Consider the following 18,952-nt stretch of genomic DNA (forward strand, 5'->3'; position numbering starts at 1 on the left):
TCAGACTCCTTAGTGAAACCAAGGGTCTTAGTGGCCTGTGGCCTCCTGCTGCCCGCCTGGCTCTGTCTGGGGCCATCTCTCTACTCAGAGCGCATCCGAAATTTTCAAAATCCGCTTGGCCTGCCCCTTACCCCCCCAACTCTCCCCCCACTCCCGCCCAGACTGTGACCCAGGAGGCCTGGGCGATGCTGGCCTGGCTGTTGAAGATGCTTCCCAGGCGATGTTGGTGGTCACGTGGGGTCCCGGGAGGCTGCAGCCCTGAGTCCAGCCTTTGCACAGACCGGGCACTGGCTGGGCCCTGCAAGGAGGCCAGCATCTAAAATCCAGCGGCCCAGTCACGTGTCCTCGCTCTCCTCCCACCTCCTCGGGCAAACCCCTTCCTTTACGTCAGAAAAAAAAATTTCCAAGCCACACAACATGTCATAGACCAAAATAGAGATTTTTATTTCCAAATGTAGAGCAGATATGTTTTCAAAAACATGAAGCAACAACGAAAACCTCCAGCCGCCTTGGAGAGCACCGACTTCCCACGTGGAAGCGGCGAGGGGGGCGGGGCGAGCACTTCGCGGGGCTTTAAGGCGCAGCTGGGAAGAAGCTCGGGGTCCCGGTCCCCCCGAGCGAGCGGGGAAGGCAGGGCTCCACCGGCTGTGGACGGGATGCGAACCCAGATAACATACACGCGTTCCAGGACGGCCACTTGGCCGCGGCTCGGCGTGCCTTCCCAGAAGCCTGACGGATGGCAAATGCGTGTTTTACAGTCACAAGTAGCGTGTCGGCGGGGATATGGTCCCTGTGCGCACATATTAGAACATTTCAGACAACGAAGTTAATTTGCTTTTGAAGTCAAAACCCACTTACCTAGTGTCTACACACAGACACACACACACGCGCGCGTGCACACACACGCAAATGCACATGCACACACGTGTACACAGTGCACACATGCACACACAGACACACACATGCACACAAGCACACATGCATACACACACGTGTACACAGTGCACACACGCACACACGTGTACACAGTGCACACAAGCATACACATACACACACACACATGCATACACACACGCACAGACGCACGCGCCTTCCTCTGTCACTTCTTTGCCAATGAACCTTCTAAAACAGGCACAGCCACGGCCTCTGGAGAGAGAGAGGCCCCCTTTCCCTCCAGGGGAGGGAGTCAGAGCTGCCCCCTGCAGTGCTCACCCAGCCCACTCTGCCCCCCCCCCAGCCCACTCTGCCCCCCCCCCCCCCGCCCTGTGAGGGGTGGCCTGTGCCTCCAGGGGACGGTAAGCACCAGCCTCCACCCACCGAGCAGAGGAGACGCCTGCTGTGACCCCAGCCCCGGGCCTGCAGAGGCTGCACCCTCCGCCGGGCCCGGGCTTCGGGCAGACTGACCTGGTCAAACCCCAGGTCTGCAGGGGCCAGCGGCCTTGTGCCTTCAGCCCCAGCTTCCTCATCTCAGAAACGGAGGAAAGGAATACCCGCCCGAGCGTGTGGGGATTGAGGCCAACGAGGCGCGTGAACCGCAGCACCACACGGAAGGCTGTTTCCGAGGCCGCCGCCCCCTCTGCCCCTGCCCGAGCACCCAAGTCCCTGGCCTCATCTGCCCACACCTCCCCTCATCTCACAGACCCCTCCAGTCCCACGGGTCTTCTCACTCAGAGCCCAGCAAACCGGGCGGGAGCTGGCGACGGCTAAGCAGGTGGCCAGCAGCCTGGACCGTGGACCATGCTCACCTGTGTTTCTCTCCCCTTCTCTCCCCCTCTTTCTCCTCCTCTTCTCTCCCTCTCTCTCTCTCTCTCCTTCTCTCTCTGTCGTCCTCTCTCCTTCCCCCCCACCACAGCTGGGCTGAGCAGTGACACTCCCCTCTTCCCACCCCTCGCACTCTGGGACAGAGGAAAACCAAACACGCAGCCCCCCTGCCCCCCGCCCGGCACATTAAGGCCCTTTGCGGCTCTTGTTCAGGAAGCCAGAACGTCATAAAAACCCTGATTGTCCGCACGCACTCTGAGCAGAAGAGATTACACTTAAGAGCACTAGTAAGTGGGTTGTTAGATCACATTACAACTGCATTTATATAAAGTAATGAAAATATTAGGTCTCTCTTTTTAAAAAAGTTATGCAAACAAGCAGACTATGGCATCATCAGCAAAGTTTACAAAATATACAGACGCTCCCGCCCGCCAGCCCACACGCTCCGCACTGACGCACCACGTTCCCGCTCAGCAGCCCTTGCTTTTGGAAGTTACTGACAAGGCGGGCAGGGGGCCTGCTCCGGGCCATCCTGGGCAGGGTGCCCCCTGGGGGTGGGGGTGACCTTGCCCCCCTGCTGTGTGCCCACAGGCAGGTCACTGCCCCTCTCTGGGCCTCAGCCTTCTCCCTGTGAGGAGGGAGGGGCGATGGAGACACTGAAGGCCCTGCCAGCTCTGACAGTCTAGGGTGGACGCACAGGGCCCCCTGCACCTGGCGTGGCTGCTGGACTGAGGTCTGGGGGGCGCAGCCCTGACCCTCCAGCAGAGGGTCGCCCGCGGGCGGCTTCTCCCTGCCGGGGAAGCGGGCTTTCTGCTGGGCGCCCAGCGCGGTTCCCGGCAGCACCGCCTTCCCGTGCCCGAATGTCCGGTTCCTCTTGGTTCTGGGAGCCCGGGTCCGGCGGTGAGAGCTGTGCCCAGGCCGGGCCTGGCGAGAAAGGGAGCCGGTGTGCCGGGCGGAGGCGAGGGGCAGGGCGCGGGGCCAGGGCTCCGGCGCCTCAGTTTCCAGGGCTTCAGGGCCTGTCACGCCTTCTGGCTCCACAGCCCGAGGAGCCGCTCCGGGTCTGCTGGTAACTGAGCAGACGGGCCTGATGGGTAAAGCGCGGGCGCTGGGCATCTCTGAGAAAGGAAAGCTTCGTGTTGATTTAGGGGAAACACGATCCAGTTATAACGCACTCAGGAGCCACCGGAGTCCCCGGGGAGGAAGGGGCCTGTTTCTGGCCTCGGGGCCCAGCCGAGAGTCGGCCGGCCCTCCCCAGATGGTGCGGGGCCGCGGCCCAGGCCTGGCGGGGGGCGGGTGTGGCCCCGGAGCTGGCTCCCTGCGGGGCAGTGGGGGGCACTCGCGGTCCCGAGGACCTGCCTCTGTCCAGAGCCCCTCCTGGGAGGAGGAGGGAGAGCCTTTCCGAGCCGCAAGGCCGACCCCTCACCTCTGTCTCGGGCCCTCACTCCCTAGTGTGACGGGCTCCCTCCACTCCGGTGGGAGACAGGACCAGCTCAGCCCAAGAGTGACGGGGCCGCCGCTCCCCGTCCGGCCTGCCCCCTGGTTCTTCCTGGCCCCGCCCGCCCTGGAGGTCACTCTGCACCGCCCTCGCTGGGCCTGCCAGTGAGCGCCCCCATTTCTGCTTCTAATCCGAATCCGCTGTCCAGTTTAGAATGAGACAAGCATGTCTGTCGCCATGGTGCCTGACACAGGAGCCACCGGGCGCTGAGCGGGCCTCGTCCGGACGCCACGCAGAGGCCTCGGTAGCCCTGGATTGGGGTGGGCTTCTGAGAAGGAGGTCACCCCAGCGACATGCTGCGTTTCCAGGGCTGACTGCGGACCCCCAGTCCAGGGCCGCCCCCTCCCCACCTCCAAACAGATCCACCCCCGAAACCGTCCGCACGGGGCCTGTACATGCAGAGCACGCAGAGTCCTGTACATTGGTCCTGGTCACACCCAGCGCACGTGCAGTATAAATAGACGAGACGACACCGTAGGAAAAGTCGTTCTGTGCTGGGAGCATCCGCACAGTCTTTGTCCCGGGCAGCTCTGCCGTCCACCTGCCCATGTCCCGTGTCCCCGTGTCCCGAGGAGGGGCGGGGCTGCCGGAGGCCGGAGGAGAAAGCCACCTGTGTGCCCCGGGCTAGGTGGGCGGGGGGCCGCTGTAGCGGAGCATGAGCCTGAAGGAGCGGGCGAAGTTGTTGGCCAGCGTGCAGCTGCGGGCCTCCTCGCCCACGGGCAGCAGGAGCAGCAGGAGCAGCAGCAGCAGCAGGAGCAGCTGCAGGGGCAGCGCCACGCAGCACACCCTCCGGAGGAAGCCGCCGGGTCCTCGCCACTGCTGGGCCTGCGGACAGAGCAGGTGTGAATGGGCGGGGGCTCCAAGAGGAGGTGGAGGGGCAGGGAGGACGCCAGGGGAAGCAGTGGGCCTGGGCCAACTATCTGACCGCACGGGTCTCAGTCTTCCCGTCTGTGAAGTGGGCCTCATGTCAGTGTTGCCAGAAACGAAGATCTCTAGTTCTCTCAAACCATTCGAGGCACGAGAGGAAGAACAAGTACATAGTTACAGGCTCTGCCAGTTACTATGTGAATCTTTGCCTGGTTGTGAGTCCTAGGCGTGACTCTTGAGAAGGGCTGAGCAGTAACATTCCCCTTCTCAATTTCTCTAAACTTCAAGTCTCTCAACTATAAAAAGGGGTAATAATGATACCTACCCGCAGAGCTGCTGTGAGAAATAAATGAGACAGGGCCTGCAACACAGTGGGTACTTCAAACTGCTGTCATTATTATTATGATGCACCACCAATATCATCATCTACACCAGTCACCACCAGCATCACCATTAGCTTCCTATCACCAACATCCCCACCGCCATGTTCACCATCATGTTCGTCACCTTCACTTTATCCTCCTCCTTCACCACCATCTTCATCATCAACACCATCCATCCTACAGAAGGACACTTTCCGAATCCAGAGGGGCTGGCCGGTTGTGCCTCCATGGGCGTGCAGGGCCAAGAGCTGGCCGCTCAGGGAAGTGGAGGCCCCACGGTCACGAGGCAGCACGTGCAGGGCCGGGCCCAGCTCACGGAAACCTGGCTGACTAGGTTCCGAGGCAGATGCTGTCACGCACTGGCTAGGTGACCTTCGGCGAGTTAGCAACTTCTCTGAGCATCTGTTTCCTTCTCGGAAAAATTGGGATAAAACAATGATGCCCGCCCCCCATTTGCCGGGTTGTGGTGAGGACTCAAAGCATATTTGCACACCAATTAAAAGGTAAATAAGCTCTTAGTAGCAGTACTATTATTGTAGAATATATCTGTTGGCTCCTTGTAGAACCAAAAGTTCGCTCTCCAGGACACCAGAAGCTACAATCAAGTGATGATGATGATGATGATGGTGGTGGTGGTGGTGGTGGTTGTAGTGATGATGATATGGTGGTGAGAATTATGAGGATGGTAGTAATGATGATGATGATGGTGGTGATGATGGTGATGGTGGTGATGATGGTGATGGTGGTGAGGACGGTAGTGACGATGATGGTGGTGATGGTGATGCTGATAGTGATGAGGATGATGATGGTGATGATAGTGGTGGTGGTGACGATGGTGGTGGTGATGGTAAGTATGATGAGGATGGTAGTGATGATGATGATGTTGATGGTGATGATGGTGGTGGTAGTGATGGTGGTGGTAATGGTGGTGTTGAGAGTAATGAGGATGGTAATAGTGGTGATGATGGTGATGGTGATGATGGTGGAGATGATGGTGGTGATGGTGGTGATGATAGTGGTGGTAGTGATGGTGGGGGTGATGATGATAATGACGGTGGTGATGATGATAGTGGTGAGGGTGATGATGGTGATGATAGTGGTGCTGGTGATGATGATGGTGGTGGTAATGATAATGGTGAGGATGATGATGATGGCGGTGGTGATGATGATAGTGGTGAGGGTGATGATGGTGATGATAGTGGTGCTGGTGGTGATGATGGTGGTGGTAATGATAATGGTGAGGATGATGATGATGGCGGTGGTGATGATGATAGTGGTGAGGGTGATGATGGTAATGATAGTGGTGAGGATGGTGATGATGGCAGTGGTGATGATGGTGATGAGGATGATGATGGTGATGATGGTGGTGAGGATGGTGATGATGGAGGTGGTGATGATGATGGTGATGATGGTGGTGGTAATGATGATAATGGTGAGGATGGTGATGATGGAGGTGGTGATGATGATGGTGATGATGGTGGTGGTAATGATGATGGTGGTGAGGATGGTGATGATGGAGGTGGTGATGATGAGGGCTGTGGAAACGGGCAGGAAACAAAACTCTTTCCTGTGAACCTGAACCACAGGCTGGAGCTACCGGAGGTTGGCCGTCTACGTTTACACACTCAGCGTGGTCCACACAGAAACAAACGAAACACAAGCCGCAGCAGAGATTTAACGTAAAGAAATCTCGAGTGGCCAGTGCCCTGGGGTGGAGAGAAGCCAATTCACATCCTCACGGGAAGAACCTGATTGAAATCAGACACCCCAGTTTGGGAGATGTGAGAATGCAAAAAATTAGGAGCCTTAAAACTGTAAAATGTGGTCAAATAAGCCACCCTCAGGCCGCTCCGCATCTGAACCTACATCCCAGAGCCACAGTCGCAAACGCTCTCCCCGCTCGCAGGCTGGCGCACAGGCCGACCGCTCACCCAGGCAAGCGAAGCACCGAAGAACCTGGTCCCTCAGCTCACGGTGTGTCTGGGGTAGGACGCGCCCCCCCCCGCCCCGCCCCCCGGGCCAGGGCGGAACTCAGCTGACTCACGGCCCCGCTGTAACTTGAAAAGCAATTACATTTCGTGTGTCTGGACGCTGCAGCCAAACATCTCGTGGCCGAGCTGGCGAGTGTGTGGGCAGCTGTGAATTTAATAAATCTTAATTATTCTGTTTATACAAACAAGCAGGCTGAAGCCCTGGACGCAGCGGGAGCCTCGGATGGCCTGGCACTCAGAGAGAAAAAAGGTGCGAAAGCAACTGCTCATAAATCATTCGCTTCGGGGGCCGGCTTCCCCTTACCTTCGGGCGACAAATAATACACGCAACGTTCCTAAGTTGGCAAGGTGACAGCCTCTGAAGACAGCGCCGTGTCCTCCCTGCCAGGCTGCGTGTGCGTGTGTGCACGTGCTCACACACCCTCCGCACGCACGTGCGCACACGCCCGCCAGCAACATGAGCAGCAGAGCCAAACCACAGGGAGGCCCCCCGACAGAAGTGTCACTGACCCCTTTGTTCACAGAAAGTGAAGCAGGGGCGGTGTCTGCAGGAGTCTCCTGGGCCCACATTTACATGGCAATTAAGAGCCTACTATGTGTCCGGCCAGTGTGGCTCAGTGTGGCTCAGTGGTTGAGCATCGACCCATGAGCCAGGTCAAGGTTCGATTCTCGGTCAGGGTACATGCTGGGGTTGCTGGCTCGATTCCCAGTAGGGGGTGTGTGGGAGGCAGCCAATCAATGATTCTCTCTCAATCATTCCTCTCTCTGAAATCAATAAAAGCTTTTTTTTTTTTTTTAAAGAACCTACTACGTGCTGGTGGTTACAAGAAATTTGCCCATCATGAGCTTGGTGGACCCTCCTTTTTTTCCACTGGAAAACGGGCTAAGTGCTCTCCACGGATCACACACCCAACTCCAGGAATGAGCACACAGCCGTGAAGGCAGCAGCACGAGCTCCCCCTGGCAACTCGCTGGAAGTGCAGGCTCCAGGCCACCCCAGACCTACTGAACCCAGAGCTCTGGGGGAGGGACCCAAACGCTGCATAAACGAGCTGCCATGGAAATGAGCCCTGAAGGCTTCTGCATAATGGCCCCCAGTGCTCACTGCCCCATTGTGGGCTGAGCCCTGTCGGCTGGAGGCCAGCCAGCGCCAGATTCAAACATTCACACAGCCGCTTGTTCTAACGATGCCAAGGGCAGCAGATTTGGGGGGCCATTTGGAGCCTGCCTGCTTTGCATACCCCCTGAAACTGTGCCCCACATCTGCCAGTCACAGATAAAAACAACAACCCTGCAGCTATAAAGACCCCTAAGCCGTGCCCGGCCGGCGTGGCTCAGTGGTTGAGTGTCAACCTATGAACCCAGAGGTCAGTTTCGATCCCCAGGCAGGGCACATGCCCGAGCTGTGGGCTCGATCCCCAGTGTGGGGTGAGCAGGAGGTAGTTGATCCATGATTCTTTCTCATCAATGATGTTTCCATCTCTCTCTCCCTCTCCCTTCCTCGCTGAAGTCAGTGAAAATATATTTGTAACAAGACCCCAAGCCGCTGCTGCCTTTCGAAGCTGCCTGACCCAGAGCCTGGCCGCTGTGCTCAGCAGACCAGCTGGACACGTGCACCCTCTCCCCACGCCCTCCCCGCCCGGCCAGCACGCACAGCCGGCCAGCGCAGGGCTTTGCTCCGCGTTCACTGGGTCTCAAGTGCCTTCAGCAGCGCTCGGGACAAAGTCAGCGCTCAGCAAATGCGTGTGACACGAATAAATGAATGAACGAGGAGAGAGCAGACAAACACAGGGCTGCGCACACTGCACACTAACCTGACCACAGGTGGCCGGGCCCCCGAGCCGCGCGGGAGGGCTGGAGTCGGCCGCCAAGAGGCCCCTCCTCGGAAATGTTTAGCGAGCACTTCTGGGAGCTCGGCCGCAGGGGCCCCAGACATGGCTCCCCATGGACCCCCGCCTCGGAGCTGGATAGATGAGGACTCCCACCCAGCGAGGGGCTTAGCGTGTGAGCACTAGAGGCAGCCTAGAGGCCTGGCCCCATGTCCCCTGTGTCCCCCCAGGAGCCACCAGGCTGGACACTGGTCCTTCCCCAAGCCCCTCCCTGCCTCCCTGTTTCATAAGGAGGCTACTTGTTACTCTAAAATGGGGGGCGGGGGGAGGCCTTGCTCTGTAAAGAACTACAGACTGCATTCCGTGACCTCCAAAACCAGGCCAGCGTTAACAGTTCCGTTTTACAGATGGGGACAGTGAGCCCCAAGAGGCGAAGCAACTTGTCCAGGCCACAGTGCTGAGCAGCATGGGGCCCAGAGCACAAGCTCGGCCTCGTGATGGTCCCACCCAGTCCGGGCAATACCCCCTCTTCCAAAGACCTGAGCACCCTCGGGAGACCGAGGCGCCCGGTGTGCAATGCATCCAGACACAGGCTCCGTGACACGCGGCCTCGAGGACCCAGAGCGCTCGGAGCAGCAGGCCGGAGGCTCGTCCCCTGGGCCAGGCTTGGCAGGAACCCACCTGCTCCCCCGGGAAAGGCGCCTGGGACATGGGGTACAGCGGGCTTCCCAGAAGCGGGCCCGCCAGGCCCAGGCGCTTTCTCGGCGGATGTGAGAGGTGAAGACGGCTTTGGAGGCAGAGGCTCCTGACAGCCTCCAACCCGCCCCCTCCCTGCAGAGTGGGGGAGAGGGTGCCCTGGGGTGGCTGGGCGTCCCCCAAACACCCAGCAGCAGTTCCCACGCTGCCCGCACACAGTGGCTGCCAGGGGGTGGCACCTGGAGTAACAGTACTTGTTATCATGATGATCTCCGCCGTTACTGTTATTGCTTTGACCTGTACGCCCACCGGAGTGGCCCTGAGCGCATCTCGGGGGACCTAAGTGGTAACACCTGCCTGGTCCAACATGAAAGGCACCCCTTCCTCCCCTGTCCCCCACTGAGCCCCAAAACCTGTCTACCCTTCAGGTGGCCACGCAGCCCAGTTCGGAAGGGCCCGGGCTGACCCCTGCTGTCCCAGCAGGATTATTAAGAGAGTCCTTGTTCTCTCGTCACCTCGTCCTGGGGGGGGGGGGACTCTAGGGTCCCCGCCACCCTGTGCCTGTCACAGCTCAGGCCGCTCTGCTCCCCCGGGGCTTCTGAGAGTGAGGGCCTGGGGCCCAGCACGTGCAGCCCAGAGCTGGTCCTGCGTCCATGTTCACCCCTCACGGAACCTTCCAGGAAGCCCAGGAGTCCCAGCCCAGCCCCCGGCCCACCCACCCTCCCGCGTGGGGAGCAGATGGCGGGCGCCGTACCTTCTGGAATCCAGCGGGCTGCCCTGCAGAACTCTGCGTCTGTTATTTTAGGGAAGGAGAGGAAAAGGGAAAAAAAGTTAAGTGAGTGAAACTTAAATCCCAGCAGAGCCCATAATGGAATATTCATTTTGTCAGGGGAGCGTTTCTTTAAAACTTCTGGTCATCTGGACAGGCTGAGCCAGCAGGTGATTTGATTTAATGAGCTTTTTAACGCACTCCGGGCCCAGGTGGGACGCTGTCTGGGACGCCTGGCCGAGGCTGGCGGCGGGGCCAGCGGCTGGGGCTGGGCTGACACCTAGTGGCCGATTCAGCCACTGTGGGGCCAGCAAAGGGGGCGCGTCAGAGGTGGGGTCCGGGGTCTGAGGGCGGCCGGGACCCTCAGAAACACCTCAACCGCCCCCTGCTCAGCTCAGCTCAGCTCAGGCTCAGCTCCAAGCCTCAGTTTCCTCACTGCTGGTGCTCAGGGAATCCTAGCAGCCCTCCCCCATAGGGCTGCTGCGAGACATCGCACGTCGTCAAGGCTCTGGTGAAGCTATTAGTGCTCCTCGAGAGGAGATGCAGGGCTGCATCAGGAAGATGCTCGCTCCGAGTCCCAGGGCGGGTGGTGCAGGCACAGGCAGGGCCCAGGCCTCCCCCGCTGGTGTGTGCTAGTGCGGCTCGGCGCTCACAAGCTCCGGGACTGCGGGCGAGTGTGAATTCTCAGGGTCTCAGAGCCCCTCAGGGGACTGGAGACACAATTCCCTGGGCAGAGGCTGCTGGGAGGACTGATGGGATGATGGCGTAAAGCAGTGGTTCTCAACCTTGGCTGCACATGAGAATCACCTGGGAATCTTTTTAAAATCCTGATTTCTGGGCCTCATCCTTCGGAAATTCTGTTTCTTTGGTATGGGGTGGGGCCACATTAGTAACAAAGAAACAGAATTTCCGGAGGATGAGGCCCAGAAATCAGGATTTTTAAAAGATTCCCAGGTGATTCTAATGTGCAGCCAAGGTTGAGAACCGCTGGCGTAAAGGTTGCAGCTCACGAGGCAGCACAGCGCTGCTCAGACCTTAACTGTGAGGTCACGGTCACGGCTGCTGTTACTGGAGCCGGCCTCACAGGGTGGCCTCACAGGGTGAATGAATGACATCTGCCATCCAGCAGGGGACCTGGGAGTCTCCCTCCCTCCCTCCCTCCCACCGTGCCGTCCCTAGTCTGGTCCCTGGAGGCACAGGGCGGGTGGATGTGGCCCAGGTTTCCCAGGTGAGCGTGGCTCAGCCTCCGTCCCACCCCCGGGCTGGGGCCTGCCCGCCCGCACCCACCAGCAGCTGCCCGGAGTCCTTGAGCTTGGACTTGTAGAGCATCCAGCGGTAGCGCAGGTCCTCCAGCTCCTCCGAGGCGCCCCTCGCTGGCCCCAGACGAAGGAGGTCCTCGAAGAGATGCTGGCCTTCGGGGACCCGAGCCTCCAGCTCCTGCGGGGAAAGGACCACGTCAAGGGCACCTTCCAATGGCCCAGACGCTCACCTGGCTGGCAGGAGCAGCCAATCGCATTCCACTTGAGCTGACAGAGCCATTAAGTGAGAATCCTAGTGGGGAAAGTGGCCAAGGCGGGGCCATCGCTGTCTGCTGCGTAGCAGAACGGGCGCCTGCAGGACAGGGCAAGCCCTGCTGGCCTCCCAGTCACTCCCGCCCTCACATTCGCGTCACCACCATCAGAGCTGCCACTGTGGACCACCTTCCTTCAGCCCAGGCCTGGCAGAGTGATGTCCAAATAGGGATTTTCCTCCCAAAATCTAGCGCTGTGTCCTGCAGGGGGGCCCCTTCAGTCCTCGGGATTCCTGGGAAGTGGTATGAATGTGGGGTCCGGGCAGGAATCCCAGGAGCCGGGGTCCGCATCTGGCTCGGGAGCCTGGCTCTGCCCCATCCTACCAGCTGCGCTTTGTGGGTGAGCTGCCTAGCTTCTCAGAGCCCCGAGGATGTGAGCTCTCCACAGACAGGAGGGTTCACTGGGGGAACCCCAGGCCGTCTCTGATCTGGATGGAACTGGGGTGGGGGGGCGCAGCAGGAAGAGAGAGGAGTGACCGAGCAGGAGGAAGCGGTGGGCAGGAAGGACTGCCTGCCATGGTCAGCCAGGTCATTGGACCAAACCTCTCACAACTAGGGAAGAGGGCCGCATATTCAAAACATCTGAAAGGCATTACAGGTGCAGGAAAAAAATGACAGAAATGGGAGGTTTGATGACAAAAAGTTAAAATAAAGGCACTAAAGAGGCAGCAAGAAGCACATGGGGCTACAACCAGGCCAAGGATAAGACCAGGGAAGCCAGCCCAGCGTGCAGGCTGCTTTGCAAACAGGCCGCTGGCCAGGCTGGAGGGACCGTGGTGAATGCGCAGGCTGCGGGCAGCCCCTCGGGGCCATGGAGGAAAAGGTCAGAGTCCGGCCCGGCAGCGGCGGAGGCCCCGAGACCAGTTCCTCTTCCGCGGGGACTCCCAAGGCTCCGTGATTCAGGCCCAAAAGGTAAGTGCCCAGATTAGACAGGGGGCGTGAGAGGGACAGAAGCAAAAAATCCCCAGGAACCAAGGAAGGCGTGGCGGCTAACTCCACTCGGGAGCGAAAGAGAAAGATCTGTGGTGGGAGATACCAGCCGAGCCCGGCCCGAACCGCCAGCCCTCAGAGCCAGGAGCGAAATGGAGCTGCTGTGTGGAGCCACCGACTGCGGGAGGCTCCGCACGTACAGCTGGTGACCCCGCAGCGGCGACTGGGGCGTGTGTCCCCAGCCGGGGAGGAAGGGGCAGGCTGGACAGAGGATGAATGCTTCTCCTCAAATGCTTCAGCCAGACAAGCTCAACGACCATTACGCACGCAGAAGCAAGGACAGCTCACGACGAGGTATGTGCTCCTTGTTTTGAAGAGCTCCCTAGGGCCCTCACTGGTCTGGCTCAGGGGAGAGCCGATCGCCCGTGGACGGAAGAGTCCCGGGTTCGATTCCAGTCGAGGGCATATACCTTGGTTGCAGGCTTGATCCCTGGCCCTGGTCGGAGAGCACGTGCGGAGGCCACCAATCAACGTGTCTCTCTCACATCAGTGGTTCTCTCTGTCTCTCCCTCTCCTTACCTCTTTCTCGAAAAGTCGGTAGAAAAATGCCCTGGGGTGAGGCTTCACAAAAATAAATAAGTAAGTAATCTCAGTGGGAAAAAAGGAAGAGCTCCATCGTGGCAAATGCTGCCGGCCCGGCTGGCGCGGCTCCGAGGTGGAGCGTCAACCTGTGAACCAGGAAATCACGGTTTGATTCCTGGCCAGGGCACGTGTCCAGGTTTCGGCTCCATACCCAGTAGGGGGCGTGCAAGAGGCAGCCGATCGATGGTTCTCTCTCATCACTGATGTTTCTCTCTCCCTTCCTCTAGAATCAATGGGAATTTTTTTTAAAAACCATCCATGGTGCAGCCCCCTCGGAAAGGGGCCTTTCCGGGCACACACCTGCAGCTTCGTCTCTCTGGCCCTGGCGGCCTCGGCCGTGGCGGTTCTCATGGCGATGACTCTCACCAGCTTGGCGTTCTCCACCTGCAGCCACCGCTCGAAGTCGCCCAGGAGCTGGGGGAAGCCCTCGGGGCCGCCTCCTGCTTCCTGGCGCGGGTCTGCCTGCCGGAGTGACAGCGAGGCCAGAGCATCAGCCGGGAGCCCAGCCTTCCGGCCTCGTGTCCTGGGATCCCACCGGGCGGAGGGCGGGCACGAGGATGCCCACAGGGATGCGAGAGGCCTGGGGGCAAGGAGTGTCTGCTCAGCGTGGCCAGTGTGGAGGGTCCGGGACATTCCTCGGCCCCCGGCCCCCCTGTGGCAGCCCCACCACCCGACCAGGACGCTGGTGAGCTGGGTTACCCGCCGGCCCTTTGCCCTGCGGCTCTGCGGCCGGAGTGGGCTCTCTCCTGCTGTCATTCGGCTGAGCCCTCCCTTGTGCACCGCGGAGGCTCCTCACATGCCTCGATGGGGCCCAGAGCCTTGGGCCGGCTCTGCCTGTCTGCGGCTCATCCCACCTGCCCGTTCTCCAGCCCGAGCCCTCAAACGCGCGGGGCACCCGGCCCTGCACTTCCTTAGGGTTTTGCACACATGCCTCCTCTGCAAGGAACAACACCCCCCGCCACCCTCCCTGCTCCCTGCCTCCACGGTCCCCTCGCATTTCCCTCTGGGAGGGCTGCCCTGGCCCAGCCCCGGGTCACGGCCCCTCTGCAGGCCCCACAGCCCATGGCCCCTCTGCCATCGCACCCCGCTTTCTGGAAACCCCGATTTCACGGCCTGTGGTTCCCACTGCCTCGTCTCTCACGGGGTGCTCCGAGGGGCTTGCAGACAGCAGGCTCAGGGCCCCCAGACCTCCTGAGTCAGAGCCTGCATGTTAAGCAGCGGATCAGGTGCAGGCACAGCAGGCATGGCCCTGCGCTGGGCTCCGGGCTCTGCTGCGGGGAAGGGTGTCTGGGTGGTTCCCAGCTGGGCCCCAGCCCCGGCACAGTTCCCGAGCGGTAACACCCCATCAGTGCCTCGCGGGCGGAGAACAGGATGGATGGGGTGACGCTGGCTTTGAAGAAAGAGTGAGTTTCTCTTCAATGCACTAGCTTCTCGCCAGTGCGCTGCCTTTTGTGAAGGCATGTGGGGGACAGGATGGCCGATACAGGGCTGAGAGCTTAGTTCTTTCTACAAAATACAACTCATGGCACCAAAACATGCCCACCCTCCGTGGTTTCAGTTTGCAACCTGGGCTCGGCGTGAAGCGCTGACCCCTGGCCTCTCCTCCCTGCAGGGGGCGGTGTTTCTGAGGGGCGAGGGCGTGTCTGTCCAGGGGAGCCCAGGGCCTTCCCCAGGGCCTGGGTCTGGGGTCTCTGAGTCCGTCTGTCCAGTGGCCTGAGGGACGCTTGTGACACGCAGGGCCGGCTCACCCGAGACGGGACGGGGCCCACTCCCGAGCAGAGCCTGTGGCCCCGGGTTGGGGGGCTTTGCTGGGGATCCTGCCCCACCCCCATCACTGGCCTGGGATCTGGCCCCTCCTCCTGGAAGCCCCGCCAGACTCACCTGCCAGTGCCGCCGGGAGAGGTGCCCCGTGGGGGTGAGGACAAAGCCGCTCTTCGGGATGTTGTTGGTAAAAACCGGGGTCTTCCCGGAGCCCGCGTCCAGCCTCTGCAGCTGCCGGTTCCTGATGAGGCTGAGGAAACAAGCCACCGTCAACGCCGGACACGGGCGGGGACTCCTACTGAGCCCCTCACGGTGACGGGGGCGCAGGTGCCCAGTGATGGGGGTGCTGAGACCCCCTCACGGTGATGGGGGTGGGGAGCAGGTGCCCAGTGATGGGGGTGCTGAGACCCCTCACGGTGACAGGGGTGGGGTGCAGGTCCCCAGTGATGGGGGTGCTGAGACCCCCTCACGGTGATGGGGGAGCAGGTGCCCAGTGATGGGGGTGCTGAGACCCCTCATGGTGACGGGGGTGGGGTGCAGGTGCCCAGTGATGGGGGTGCTGAGACCCCCTCACGGTGACGGGGGTGGGGCACAGGTGCCCAGCGATGGAGGTGCTGAGACCCCCTCATGGTGACGGGGGTGGGGTGCAGGTGCCCAGTGATGGAGGTGCAGCCTGAGCCCGGGCGGGCGGGCTGGAGGCTCACTCCCAGCCGAGGCAGCTCCCTGCTCCTCTGGACCTGCCGGAATGCCAGCTGGGCCAGACGGGAGATGACCAGGCCCCTGGTGCCACGCCTGCCACAGGCAGAACCCCGGCCCCTGTCCCACGGCACCACTGAGCTCCGCCCTGTGGGAAGGGGTGATGTCCCAGACCAGGCCGAGGGCCAGGAGGCCCCTCACCTCAGCAGGCTTTGCTCCAGCAGCCTCAGGGCCCGCCACGCCCCCGCCAGCTCCGCCAGCTCCTCCTGGACCTCAGCAGCCCCTTCCGGGGAGGACTTTTCCATCACCAGCTGGCCGTGCGCTTCGACCAGGGGCAGCTGGGCCTCCTTCTCGGGGAATTCAGCCAGCAGCCCCTGTGTACACACACACACACACACACACACACACACACACACACACACACTGAGTCCTGGCGGTCTCCGCTCCCAGTGTGGGTGCCTTGGCCTCCCGACCCGCCTGGGGGGTGCACCATCTCCCCAGGGAAAGCCATCTCACCTGGACTTCGGCCTCGCGGGCCTGGGCATCCCAGGGGCCCGTGTCCCCCAGGTAGGACTCCAGCTTCTGCGTGACCACGGCCACCCACTGCTGCAGCTGCAGGAGCTCGTGGCTGAAGGCGCAGTGCTCCCGTGTGCTCCGCTGGCTGCCGTCCACCAGGTCCTGCGGCACAGCCGGGGCCAGGGCGCCTGAGTGCTGGCTGAGGCCGAGACCTGGGGCCCCCAGGCCTGCCCGGACCCCGGGGTGTGCTCCCCTTTAGGGCCCCCGACCCAGCAGGAACCAGGGCGCGGGTCCTCCCTCTACATAGTGCAAGCATGGGCCCGGAAGACAGATTCTGGCGGAAAGGGCTCCGAGCCTGTCTCGCTTTCCCGCTCAGAGTCTGGGGCAACCGGATCTCCTGTCCACCCCCATGTGGGTGCATCGGCACAGCCACTTGTGAAAATGGTGGGTCCACAGCTCCTACCCGGAACATGGTAGCCCTGGGACGCGACCCTTTCGCCCCTGGGTGTACACCCAGCAAAGCGAACACTCTTCACCAAGAGGAAGTGTGGGAAGCCGCCCATTGCCTTCACCGGCAGAGAGGTGTGGGCAGCAGCCCGGGAGGCTGGTGACCCTTGAGCCCTGGCAAAGGTCAGGGCTGTGCACCCGCTGTTTAGTCGAGACAATGGTAGCTGAAGCAACTTCCCCACCAGATAGCCATGTAAATCCTCACTGATAAGATAGTCTGCCTGATCCAGGAATTGCCTGCCTAAGGGCTATGGGTGGACCCCAAACTGAATAAAAAGATGGCGAGGCCTGAGCCCATTACTGCCTGTGGGCATGAAAGCTGAGGTTTGCTGCCCGGCCGGCATGGCTCCGTGGTTGAGCATCGACCCAGGAACCAGGAGGTCATGTTTTGATTCCCTGTCAGGACACACACCCGTGTTGCAGGCTCGATCCCCAGTAGGGGCTGTGCAGGAGGCAGCCGATGGATGATTCTCGCTCATCATTAATGTTTCTCTCCCTCCCTCCCTCCCTCTCCCTTCCTCTCGCTGAAATCAATAAAAACACGTGTTTTTTTTATTATAAAGCTGAAGTTTGCTGTGTCGATGGGCTCTGTGTCGATGGGGTCAGTGGTTCTTATTTCCCTACGCCCCCTGCCTCAACCTGGGGACCAGTAGCTGCTAACTTAGTAAACAGAGGGAAATGAATCCATCTAGACCTCAGCCCTCATGCAGACCGGGGGGTCTAGATGGGTAGGGCTGTATTTCCCGAAACTCATGGGGGTTTGGGTTGCCCTGCTGGTGACGAGGTGGGTGCCAGCAGAGACAGTGGAGTGTGGGGCGTGGGGAGCACAGCCCACATCCCACAGGGTCTTCTCGGGCCCCGCCCACACCCACGTTTATTGGGGCCTGAGCTTAGAATCTGCCTCCAGTTACCACACAAACACGAAGAGACGTTGGCAGCTTTAACGACCCCGAGGACTGCGCGGGGAATGCGGCCGCTCCGTAAGCGGACGGAGGACCGCACTCGGGGTTGTTCGCCTCCCAGAAAACCTCGTGGCTGGAGGCACCGGAGGCCGCCCCCTGGGGAGGGCGCACCGCCCGCCTCCTCCCGCCTTGGTGTGGCCACCGCGGCCACTTGCATTTTGAAAGACATTGTTTTTTCTAATCATTACTTTCCTTTTATTTACATTTCCTACCATAGAAAGGGCATTATATTAAAGTGTTAAGTGGTGTGGCTGCTGACAGTATCTGTGAGTCTCAGGACTGCGAGGAGGCTGTTAGGAGCACTTGTTATTAAGGGCATGTCAGCCGTGGGGTGGGGAACCCTCAGACTGTTTTCCTGAGTGAGGCAGCCTGAGGGCCGGCTGTGCGCTCCTGGGGCCCAGGTGACAAATGCAGACCTGGGGCTCCATCTGCATCGGGGTCAGGGGGTGGCTGCAGCCCGCATTGGAACGTGTCCTCGGGGAAATTGAAGGACCTCAATCTCCATTCCCACCGCTCACAAGGGAGTCAACCCTAATGACCCAGGCGGCCACTAGAGGGCACTGCAGGCACGGCGCCAGGCCACCAGGTGCACCTTTCAACCTCACCCTAAGGCGGCAAACGTGTGGGCCACTGCCCGCTGGGTTTCGGGGAGCACCTGCCCGGTGCCCTGCTCTTTGGCCCCGGCCCAGGTGGAATTGTGCGTTTACTTGTTGGCTGCCCACTCTGACCATCTACCCCCTGGAACATCACCCGGGAGAACAGGGGCCTTGCCCGCTGGTTCAGCTGCCCTTGCCTAGGGCCCCGATCACTACCTGGCATACAGGAGGCGCTCAATGATGGTCTGCTGAGTAGGTGAGGCAGGGAAGAAGGACAAGAGAAAGGAAAAGAAGCGCTGGCCGGAGGGAGGAAGAAGAGGGGAGGCCCGGGGAGGGTCAGGTCCAAGCCGGTGTCTGCACGGCCCTTACCTCCAGGGACCGCTGCAGGGCCTGGCAGTCGGTGGAAAGCTGGTCCATTCTGTGCTGGTGGCTGGGGTTCCCCTGGATGAAAGGCCTGGTGGCCTCCACCTGCACGCCCAGGTCCAGCCCCTCTTCCTGCAGCCCCTGCAGCAGAGGAAGCAATGAGGGGGCTGTCCTTCCTGCCTCTTGCAGGGGTGCTGATCAGGGTGGGGGGACTCTGAGCGGGACACGGTGGAGGGTCTCGGAGGGTGGGGCTCCCCAACTCCTGCGGCTGCACCTCATGGCCATCTGATGGCCCCCTCTCAGGACCGGTGAGAGTTTTAATGCGATGGGAATATTCTGAGGCGCCAGGAGAATACAAACTCCCATCTGCACTCTTCCTGACGGCCAGCCGCGTTATGAAGAATCCACCCCAGCTCTGGCTGGGAAGCCCCACACGCACCACTTGTAACACCTTCCCAAGAGCACTCGCAATTGCACATGAGCTGTGCTTGGGTTAAAAGGTGCTCGTTAGGAGCCAGCAGCTCCTCACCCAGCGACAACGGTCACCAGCGCCGAGGGACGGCCCCGGGTGGTTCCTTCTCAGAGCCGGTAGGTTTATTTAACTGGGGGCCTCTGCAC

At 60.6% G+C, this 18,952-nt stretch overlaps 1 protein-coding gene across 2 annotated transcripts in view; it reads right to left on the reverse strand.

The window, feature by feature from the left end:
• Positions 1 to 1,907: 1,907 nt before the first annotated feature.
• The window catches only part of SYNE3 (spectrin repeat containing nuclear envelope family member 3), a 71,339-nt gene continuing 54,294 nt past the window's right edge, over positions 1,908 to 18,952 (reverse strand). The window contains exons 11-18 of one of the 2 annotated variants that reach the window (XM_070412567.1): positions 18,341 to 18,475; positions 15,907 to 16,068; positions 15,592 to 15,764; positions 14,815 to 14,944; positions 13,234 to 13,395; positions 11,079 to 11,228; positions 9,777 to 9,815; positions 1,908 to 4,081 (exon numbers count right to left, since the gene is read on the reverse strand). In XM_070412567.1, the coding sequence (XP_070268668.1) occupies positions 3,881 to 4,081; positions 9,777 to 9,815; positions 11,079 to 11,228; positions 13,234 to 13,395; positions 14,815 to 14,944; positions 15,592 to 15,764; positions 15,907 to 16,068; positions 18,341 to 18,475 (1,152 nt within the window). In that variant the 3' untranslated portion in view covers positions 1,908 to 3,880. The other variant, XM_070412576.1, reaches the window with a different exon arrangement.

Source organism: Myotis yumanensis, unplaced genomic scaffold (genome assembly GCF_028538775.1).
Source record: "Myotis yumanensis isolate MYYU_CA2020_CCGP unplaced genomic scaffold, mMyoYum1.0.hap1 SCAF_1, whole genome shotgun sequence".
Lineage (NCBI taxonomy): Eukaryota > Metazoa > Chordata > Mammalia > Chiroptera > Vespertilionidae > Myotis > Myotis yumanensis.